This window comes from Boleophthalmus pectinirostris, unplaced genomic scaffold (genome assembly GCF_026225935.1).
Source record: "Boleophthalmus pectinirostris isolate CB_2022bp ecotype Guang Dong unplaced genomic scaffold, ASM2622593v1 HiC_scaffold_1, whole genome shotgun sequence".
Lineage (NCBI taxonomy): Eukaryota > Metazoa > Chordata > Actinopteri > Gobiiformes > Gobiidae > Boleophthalmus > Boleophthalmus pectinirostris.
Window position 1 is genome coordinate 11,526,462 of NW_026570970.1, and position 11,395 is coordinate 11,537,856.

Below are 11,395 nucleotides of genomic sequence, written 5' to 3' on the forward strand. Positions count from 1 at the left end.
AAGTCACACTTATTTACCACCATGAGTTGTAAAATGAATAGAAAATATAGTCAAGACATTGACAAGGTTAGAAATAATGATTTATATTTGAAATTATATATTTTTTTTCCTTGAATCTTTGCTTTCGCCACAGAATCCTCCATTTGCAGCAATTACAGTATTGCAGACCTTTAGCCTTCTAGCTGTTAATTTGTTGAGGTAATCTGGAGAAATTTCACCCCACGCTTCTAGAAGCCCCTCCCACAAGTTGGGTTAGCTGGATGGGCACTTCTTGCGTACCATACGGTCAAGCTGCTCCCACAACAGCTCAGTGGGGTTTAGATCTGGAGACTGCGCTGGCCACTCCATTACAGATAGAACACCAGCTGTCTGCTTCTTCTCTAAATAGTTCTTGCACAGTTTGGAGGTGGGCTTTGGGCCATTGTCCTGTTGTAGGATGAAATTGGCTCCAATCAAGCACTGTACACAGGATATGGCATTGCAAAATGGAGTGATAACCTTCCTTATTCAAAATCCCTTTTACCCTGAACCTTACCAGCACCAAAGCAACTCCAGACCATCACGTTACCCCCACCATGCTTGACAGACGGTGTCTGTCAAGCATGGTGGAGTAGTACACAAAGTTATAGGAAATCTTCAGTTTCTTGGCAATTTCTTGCAGGGAAATTCATTCATTTCTAAGAACAAGAATAGACTGTCGAGTTTCACATGAAAGTTTTCTTTTTCTGGCCATTTTGAGCGTTTAATCGACCCCACAAATGTGATAACTCCAGATACTCAACCTGCTCAAAGGAAGGTCAGTTTTATAGCTTCTCTAACCAGCTAAACTGTTTTCAACTGTGTTAACATGATTGCACAATTTTCTAATCATCCATTAGCCTTCTGACACAATGCTTAAACACATTGTACATTAGAACATTGGATTGATAGTTTTTGGAAATGGGCCTCTATACACCTATATAGATATTGGACCAAAAACCAGACATTTGCAGCTACAATAGTCATTTACCACATTAGCAATATATAGAGTGTATTTCTGATTAGTTTAAAGTTATGTTCATTGAAAAAAAACTGTGCTTTTCTTTCAAAAATAAGGACATTTCTAAGTGACCCCAAACTTTTGAACGGTCGTGTACATTCAAAGACATTTTAAAAAATTGCTTTGCTAAAAAAAAAAAAAATTCAGGCAAAAACATGCACATTTCTTAGAGCATGGTCACCTCTACACAGATCTGACTAGTAACTTGGCCTAGTGCCGCTTGTTTCCATGGAGACAGAAAAGTGGTAATACACGAAATGCACCACAGTGTTTTTAAACTCTTCACCTTCACTAGAATCATTTGGATATTTTCAGCCGTGGACTTGCCGATCTGTACAGAACTAAAAGGTAAAAGGAGCTTTAACTTGTGACGAGTAAAAAGTTCCGGAAAAAAGTTCACAGCCCAATAGCCAGCTCCATGCGTGGGGAAGTAGTAGAAATGATGGACTCCTAGAAGTATTTGGGAACTCCGTTTGAGCAAATTATCAAACGAGGACAGCAGCGGGTTCACTTGATGCGGAGGCTCAGCTGTTTTAATGTGTCTCCTAGCATTTTAAATTATTTTTATCATTCCTTTATTGAAAGTTTGCTGACCTTTTTTTTTTATTTGTTGGTTTTATGAATTATCTTTGAAGGACGAGAACAGTCTGAACCAGATAGTGAAAGTGTGCGGCAAAATCAGCGGTGTTCAGATGGAGGATTTGGCCTCTGTGTGGAGACTTCGGGTGCTCCAAAAGACTAAGGCCATAGTTTGTGCAAATGCCCTCCTGGAGTCGATATGTCACCCCACAACAAAAGACTAAACACTACGCCAAATCTTTTATTCCTTCTGCCATAAACCTTCTAAATGGAAAGTGAATTTGCTATTGTGTCCCTGATGCACTGAGGTTTGAATGTATGGCGTCTGTTTTTCTTTTTCTTTTATTATTTATAGATTGTGCACGACCAGAGACGTGCGAACTGAATTGATTGATTAACTTGGCCTGGTGCCGTCACCCACTTGTTTCCATGGAGACAGAAAAGTTAAATGCCATCCCGTGAAACATTCCAGGCAAACCACTAACATCTGACGTGCACCTGGCGAATCCTCCGCTCAAAAAGATACACACTGCTCCTTTAAAGTAATTTGAATAAATCACAGCGAGTAAAATATTTCACCTTAGTTTGTTTACGTGACTAGAGAAGACATTTAACTTTATGTCAGTTTTTGTTTCACGAGAACAAACCCGGTAATTACAGAGATTCTAACCATTAATCTGCACCGTAAACATCTGAACTTTCACTGTTTAAAAAGTTTAAAGCCAAAAATTCTATGATAGGACTCTTGGCTTCGATCTCTTCAAATTAAAATCTATACAGTAAAGTTGCGATGTCACATGACCGCAGCCTCCTCTTATACAACCGAGTACGCAGCTATGCTTTCTATCAAGCCCTGCACTGCGGGTCCGGTGACATGTACTTGGACAAGCATGTGCCGTGATTAGCCAAACAATTGTGGGCTTGTTTCCCCAGTAACCGCAGAAACCAGGCAGATGTGCTTGAACAAAGAGGAGGAATGATGCATCGCTCAAGTTTGGGGACAGAAGAACCCTAAAGGAGCGCGGAGGGTAGCACATCAGGTTTAAATTGTAGATCTACCACTCATCTGGATTGTGTCTGAACTCCACTGGGTATGAAATAAGATAATAAGCGCCACTAGAGGGGGTAGTTATGTCACGGTGTAAATGTTAAAGAGCCCCGTATTACGCCATGTTATAATGCTGTTTCCTCATCACGAACAAACCCCGTACTCGGAGTTGTGTTTTGTTTTATTCACGCATGTTTAGGCTCTCAAACAGAAAACAGTTTGTTCTGCTTTGTGATGTCATGTGGTAATACACGAAAAGCGCCACTGTGTTTTTAAACTCCATACATTTTCACTAGAATAATTTAGATAAATTCAGCCCTGGAATTGCCAATCTCTAATGAACTAAAGGTAAAAAAAAAAAAAAAGGTCAGATCAAGCCTATATTTCAAATGAATGACTATCTTTTATAGGATTTTATGGATACTCAGTAGGCAAGACTCTGAATAGTAAATTTGGAGACAATGTGTATGATTGCATCTACTCTGTAACTTTATTGTCATTTTACTTTTATTGTATTTTTACTGCTGTTTCATAACTATGCAGCTTGCACCAAAAATTACTTAAAAAAAAGAACTGAAGGTAAAAGGAGCTGTTAACTTGTAAACTACTGCTTCATGACATCACAAGGTGGAACAGAGCATTTTGAGCTTTGGAGTTGAAGGCAGATTATAAAAAAAAAAACAAAACTCAAATGTGTGAATGAAACAAAACACAACTCTGGGTATGTTTTTGAGGTGGTAACAACATTCTAATATGACTTAAAGCTCACAAAAGTGAATTTCCTGTAATGTAGAACCTTGTGTTATTGTGTTACCGACATTATCGATTGCTACACATCTTTAAAGAGATAGTCTGAGCCAGAGTGTTGGAGACATGTGGAGACACTTTTTAAAATATTCCATCCAGTCCTTGTATTTGCAGAGGTCGCTGGTGCTAGGCTAGTGCATGTCAATGGCCATAGTTTTCCTGCCACTAAAAACAGTCTTACCTACTCCACAAAACACCTGAAACAAATCTATTATTACACCAGACTGTCGATGTAAATGTCTGCGTTTACAAAATAATGTCTGAAATAAAACTAACCTTGCATCGCATAAATCGTCACATGTTGAGGGACTATTTTTTCAGCAGCAGCAGAATTTTACTTTGCTGGTAAGATAGGTACTAGGTGATATCAGTCCGCCGCTGCCGAGCTTTCTGTTGGGAAGTACAACTCGCTGCTGCTGCTCAGACATAAATCCTTCAAATGCAAGGTTGGTTTTACTTCTAAAATTATTCTATCAACACAACATTTACATCGATAGTCTGGCGTAATAATAGATTTGCTTCAGGTGTTTTGTGGAGTGGGTAAGACCGTTTTTAGCGGCAGGATAACTATGGCCATTGACATGCACTAGTCTAGCACCAGTGACCTCTGCAAATACAAGGACTGGATGGAATATTTAAAAAAGTGTCTTCACACGGCTCCAACACTCTGGCTCAATAGGAAATTAGGCCCTATGTCCAAAATTCCGCACTGTCCCTTTAAAGGTGTGTAAAAGCAGAAAGGATAAACATAACGAACAAACACAAAAACTGGTCATACATATAAATATATCTACATAGCAACAGTAATACCATAAATAATAATAATGTGATTGACAAAGCCTCTCAAAGTGCTACTAATCTAAGTCAATCTAAATATAAATATAACAAAATAAATACCAGTTACAATCTATTATACTGTAGTCAAATAAAATTGTTATATAAGGGTGTGGTACAGATTGACATTACAATTACTATCCTACATCTATGTCAGTTCAGAACAGGCCAGGGCACTTTTGCCACCACGTATTTGTTGAATATATATGACTGTATACCAAGTAAATAATGCCACCATGATAAAAGAGAGGACAGGTTCATTCACTGTCTGTTGGCTCTACAATAAACATTTAATTTTAACTGAATTGAGGCACACAGGATAAAAAATAAAAAAAAGTAATATTATTTTGGGCACAAGACTCATTTATCATTATGGGTTGCGTTGTACACACAGACTGTATAAAGAAGTGGACTAAAGGTGTGTTTGGGGCGTCAGCTCCAGTCAAGGTGAGGCTCGCATTTATAGGAGCAAGTTTGGAGCAGAGTTTTATATTAGGACTAGGGACTGATCTTTGGACGAAATAAAAAGAAATATTGAAACTTTCACAAATGTTGAACCTGATTAAATCTTAGGGATTGGCTCTACAATTTCACCATATTTCCTTTCAAATTCAATAATCACATTTTAATTGAATTATTGCACCACTTGCACGTTGAATTTGGTGCCCATTTTTGTTAATATTAGAGATATTACCTAGGGGGGTCACGATATCCAAGTTTCACGATACGATATCGTCACGGTATGAATCTCACAGTACGACATTTATTGCGATATCGGGGGAAAGCTCATGATATGGTGGTGAGGGTCACAATTAGGCACAACATTATCCAAATCTCTCTGTACGATATTTTCACGATATACATCTCATGGTACGATATTTATTGCGATATTTTGTGGAGGCTAACAAAACTGTGAATATGCTACTTTTTCCTCTTAACCTGCCTTGACAAGACTTAACCCAAAGAACCAAAACTTAAAAGTGCTTAGAACTGTTATTTCTTCTCATAGTCTGCACTGAAATGGAGCAAAGGATCATGGTCTATGTAGTTCCCATCTGTTGCTGCATCATAACTCTTCATTTAAGCAAAGAGACTTGTAATTCAATATATTGTGATGGTCCAAGATATTATTGTGAGAACTTTGACGATACGATATCACGATATTTTAGTTATTGTTACATCCCTAATATAAACCATAGGCCAACAAATCTGTAACGTGAGAATTAAAGAGCCTCTATTACACAACCTAAACTCCTGTGAGCTTTAGGTTATGTTAAAATGTTGTTGCCTCATCAAAAACACACCTGGAGTTGCATTTTGTTTCATTCACTCTTGTTTGAGTAATCCTTTATTACTCTGTCTGCTTCTCCAAAGCCCAAAATTGTAGTTTTCCAAGTTAACAGCTATCTTTTACCTTTAATTCAGTAGAGACCGGCAATTCCAGGGCTGAAATTATCCAAATGATTCACGTGAATGCAGCCTTATTCATGAATTTCAGAATTTCAGGTTTCAGCAATATTCTGAGAACTTCCCATTCAAAAGATTTAACATTTTGAATTCTAATTGTTAATCGCAATGGCTACGGATCACAATTTTTCATCATTTTGGACTCATGGATAGATTAGTGTGAAACAGCCACAAAACTCCACATACTCTGGCGGCCTCGTATCCGCTCCGAGGTCCCTGCTCAGCGAGATCCTGTCACTGGCGTACAGATTAAAACAGTGCTTCTCCTCCCCCTTCTCCTTCTCCTTCTGATCCTCTGGGCTGAGGTGATCTGTGTGGAACGCTTTCCCCGCTGCTCCAGGTGCAAGTTGGTTCTGCGGGGGGCGCTCCAGAGCAGGCCTGAGCTCGGACGCGGTGTAATGCCCGGGCAGACACGACCCGCTGTCTTCCACCTCCTGCTGCTGTCTCACCGGAGCTTTGATTTGCATTTTGGGCATCGCGACCCGGAGGTTATTGACAGCTCCCATCACCATCCCCAACATGGAGTCCCGTTTCTCGGCCATGTCTCGTAGCCAAGGGTCATCCTGGCTGCCCGGGCCCCGACCTCCCACTGGATGAAGACGACGAAGGTGATGAAGAGGAAGGCGATGAGGGCCAGCTTGAGCGGGTGCAGTCGTCTCCGCAGAATTCGGCGCAGGGAGGACATGGTGGAAGAGAGAAGAGGGGGCTGGACTTGAGTGGGGAGTCAGCTACAATGAAGGAATGAAACAAAAAGTGCGTTAGAACTAGGGCATAATATAAACATAAATAATACATGGAATTTTTGGCACTGCATAATTGATACTTGGAGGTGTTCTACATGTGTCTCTAAAGACCTTTTTCACAACAGCCGGAAGTGCTACAATGTAGGGTAAATGTAACTCCCGGTTAATGCTTTTCTGTGGCAAAATATCTGTGGAAATGTCTTGCGTATTTTCCACCATCTTCATAAATCTGCCCCATCACCAAATCTTCATCCAACAAGGTCGACAAAGAACATTTTCTGTCCATGAAGAATTTATCCACAACTATCAAGGTAAGAAAGACGAAAACATAAAGGCGAACAACGACGACGCATTAGTGAACTACTCCTGAGCAAAACTAACATCACGGTCATGAATAAAACAGAAGTAATTTGTTAACTTAGATTGATGTTACAATTAAAATTAAATATCGATTTCATGATGTCGATATTGGCATAGACAGAGACATTTGTGTGCAGTTTAAATGCTACAAATATTCACAGATTACAAGTCTAGCATTTAAACTGCACAAATCTCTCTATCTGTGCTAATATCGACATCATGAAATCGATTTTTAATTTTAATTCTAAAATCAGTCTGAGTTAACAAGTCACTTATGTTTTATTCATGACCATAATGTTACTTTTGCTCAGGAGTAGTTCACTAATGCTCGTCGCTGTTCGCCTTTACGTTTTCGTCTTTCTTACTTTGATAGTTGTGGATAAATTTTTCATGAACAGAATATGTCCTTTGTCGACCTTGTTGGATGAAGATTTGGTGATGGGGCAGATTTATGAAGCTGGTGGAAAATACGCGAGACATTTCCACAGATATTTTGCCATAAAAAAGCATTAACGTAAGTGACGTTTATCCTACATCGTGCCACTTCTGACTGTTGTGAAAAAGGTCTATTGGCGGAATGTTCAGCAGTTACCATGGCGATGCACTGCCACAAAAAGTTAAGATAATCTGAAGAAATACAAAACAGATTTAAACAGCACTTTTTCAGGAGCTTGTGATCAATACGAGCGTTCATTTATTTAGGTGAGAGTGGCTAAAAAGGCACGAAGGAGCTCACCTGTTGTAGTTCAGATAAATCAGTCCTTTGTGGTCAGATAGTGTTGAAACCAAGCTCAGATTACAGTCTAACTTGAATAACATAGTTTCAGACAAAGTAATATCTTCAGTTAGCGTGAGAACGTTGATGACTTCAGCTGCAAAGTCACTTATAGCATTAATAAAACAATGGTTAACTAAAGAAATTCTTAGTCAATTAAGAAGCTGAATCGACTTAAAGAGGGCGTGTTGTGAAAGCTCTCAATGTGATTATGACCTTGTGCAATTATAATTACGGTATGTATAAGTGAATAGGCAGATTAAAGTGTCTCTCAAACGCCAGCAAACTCATTCCGTGCATTTTCCTTTCTGCCGTCACGTGTTTTATTTCATTCACACATGTTTGAGTTATCCTTTATTATTAGCCGGTCTACATCTCCAAAGCCCAAAATGCTCTTTTCCACCTTGTGATGTCACGTAGTGGTAGCTATAATGTTAAACAAAATCATTTACTTTTTGTTCTGTAGAGACTGACAATTCGAGGGCGGAAATTATCCAAATGATTCTAGTGAAGTGCATGGAGTTTAAAAACATAGTGAAGCACTTCTTGTATTACCACATGACATCACAAGGTGGAATAGAGTGTTTTCCCTTTGAGAACTCAACATAAATATGCAGGGTTTGTGAGTTAAACATGTGTGAATGAAACAAAACACAACTCCAGGTCTGTATTTCATGAGGAAATATTATAACAGATCATAAAATAGTGTCATATGGGCCCTTTAAGAAAATATAAGCACTAATTTGATCATCTTAAAGCTGAATTATAACCAAAATACTATTCCAAATGTATTATATGGTTAAAAAACACAAACTGCAATAAATAAACCGCAGAATGAAACACTTTAGTAGTTAGTTTGTGTCTATAATGAGTCACAGAAGTTCATAATTCAACCGTGGACAGCTCAAATCTTATTACAACACAATAAGAAAAATAACAAAAAGGAAAAAAAAATACTTAACTACAAAAGCCACCAGATAACAGGGTTGGCCAGCTGTCAAAGTGTAGCAGTAGTTTAGTTCACACATGGATAGGCACACTGAATCCTTTGATCACATTAAGGTGATATCCTGGTACATTTTGTTACTTAGTTCTGGATTTTCAGTGTATTTTTATTAACTTTTAAAGGTCCATTGTGTAACTGTCTAATGCTTTTGTCCACGGAGATGTTCTTGCTTTGTCTGGAATGTTTCACAGTATGATATTAAACCTTTCTATCTGCATGGAGACCAAACCAGACCAAGTTACAGGTCAGATCTGTGGAGAGGCGACCCTGCTCAGTCAGAATGCTGTTTTTTCTCACTATTTTATTTTTTAAAACCACCTGTAATTGAATAAATGTAAAGTAGAGCTGCTGTGTAACACTTTGGAACAGGCAGAGCAATGACATATCCATAGAAACAAGCAGATGACATTCCACCAGAAAGGTTACACATGTTATAGCCTATTTTAGATCTAATATTTCCTCTTCAAAATAGTTAACTTTCTTCTCAATCACAGGTTTTGTCATTATGGAATATGGTAAATAATAAAATAAGTAACAACTTTAGAAATAGGCTGCATAAATCCTAAAATCTACATTTACTACTTGAGCATAAGCAATAACACAATTTTGTTCATTTTTATAGTAAGTATTGAGGAGAATTTGGATTGTAATTGCTTTAATAATTCATTATAGATTGGGAGTATGCGATTGTGTGCTGTTACATAATCACAGCATAACCTTACATTTTGAGTCTTGGGGTAAAAAAGTGCTTTGTAGTTTTATTTCTATCGACACAGCTAATCAATTCCTTTAAAACCCAGGCCATATTTGCCACACCAAAGTTGTTAAAGTGTTACGTCAGTGTTAAGTGCCATAAAACCATCCATAGTCCACTCTCTTTATGCACAGACCACACTAAAGAGATCTTGCAATTCCTTCACAGGAAAAAAAAATCTATAGTACGTACCATGAGTCGCTCAACTGTTGCTGATCTAAACTAGTAAAAGTGTCGTAGTATATTCCACAGGAGGTCACCCATTCCGGACTGGCTGGGGTCTGCCTTCTCTCTGCGAATCCTGACTGGACTTGTCCTCCGTAACAGGACGAAAAAAGATTTGTTCAAAGCAGCAGCAGCGGCTCCAGCAAACTTCCGTCTCGTTGTATCCAGGTGCGCTCCTCTGCTCTCAGGTAGACTTGGGGAGGAGACATGGTAAAGCGCATGCGCATAGCTGAGATCCGCGTGGCCGTGTCCATACCTGAAAAGTAACAGGACAGTAAAGTTATGTCACGTCAAACCATCAACCGCTGTCACATCCTTCTCGCTTGGTTCAACTGCGGGAGCGGACTTTTACGCACGGCCACGTCTCTGCACAGGCTGGATTAGCAGACTAGTTGCTCCGCGGAGGTGCTTCTATCCCACAAAGGATGTCATTAATCGCATTGGTTCAACTAGTCATTCACTGGGGCAGTTGCCGGGTAACAAATCACGCAGGAACGCGCGCGTATTCCATTGAAACCAATGACATCTCTCCGAAACTATAACACTTTACAGACACTCGACACGTCCAATGGATCTCATGCGTAAAACACAAGTACAAACACGCAAAACTCACCGAAATCTAAACTAATACCTCCAATTTCGTGTCCATTGTCAGTGTCCAGAAAGGTTAGGCACATCTAGGGGCGGCTCTCTTCGGTAGTGGTGGTGGTGGTGCCATTTGAAGCGGCGTCTGTTCCCCCAGTGCACACACTTCCTACCCTCAGCGGGCATCCCACTTTTATTGTGTCCATTAAAATGTTCACAGCGTCGTGCTTTCCCCCCGCCCGGTGTGTTGGTGTTTGTCTATGTGGCAAAGGGTTCAGAAAGCAACATGGATAGTGGCCAAAGTAACCAGAAATTTGTTAAGTAGTATTACAAATTTCTCTTAAAGTTTAAAGTAACTCAGGTTTAACTTCATGTATGAAAGAGAAATCGGACAATTGAAGAGCTATAATTTATAATAATTCTGTAATAAAGCATAAAACATAAATGCAAAAGTAATACATCAAAGTTGGATTATGCCCATTTTTCCACCTGTTTGTCTGGCACGTTTTTCAAACTCCCTATCCTTATCTTGTTTCCATGGAGATGAATATGCCATACTTCGGAACATGCTTGCCACACGATTACATCTCCATGGAGACGAGCAGGTGATTATTATACTTTCTGCATGGTCATAGACGATTTTAAAGGTGCACTTTGTAACTTTCCTTTTAGCTACTTGTCTCCATGGAAATGCTCCATGGTATAATGGCGTGAAACTATCTTGCATTTATTCAATTATAGTTTTTTTTTTTTTTTAGCTTGAAAAATAAGTATTCTCTTGTCTCTACCAGAAAAGTTACATAATGCAACTGTTAGGATAAATAATTAAGCTTAGCTATTTTGTAATCTCTTTTATTGTTCTTTATTGTACCAAGGTCATTTGAAGATAAAGGCTCTGATCACAGCTTGAGACTCATAGATTTATGTCAAGGCAAATGCATGATATTCCAATTTATGTAATAGCAAAGTAACTAAATAGGACAAGAACTACTGATAGGGATAATGTCATGACTCGATAGCCAGATAACACCCCGGATGGAGTCTGACTGGACTGTGCACCAACAAAGAGGCGCCAAGTCTAAACCACAGTGTCCTCCCACTATAGTTTGCATGTATAAGTCATTGTATTGGCGTAAACACTGAGTCTCTGCTTGGGAATGTCAGCTCAGACTC

General features: G+C 39.1%; 1 protein-coding gene across 1 annotated transcript in view; it reads right to left on the reverse strand.

Moving 5' to 3' along the window:
- Positions 1-9,809, reverse strand: part of galnt3 (UDP-N-acetyl-alpha-D-galactosamine:polypeptide N-acetylgalactosaminyltransferase 3 (GalNAc-T3)) — a 43,407-nt gene extending 33,598 nt beyond the window's left edge. The window contains 3 exon segments of the mRNA XM_020928929.2: positions 5,961-6,348; positions 6,351-6,502; positions 9,605-9,809. Of these exon segments, the coding sequence (XP_020784588.2) occupies positions 5,961-6,348; positions 6,351-6,459 (497 nt within the window). The 5' untranslated portion in view covers positions 6,460-6,502; positions 9,605-9,809.
- Between the last annotated feature and the right edge of the window lie 1,586 nt (positions 9,810-11,395).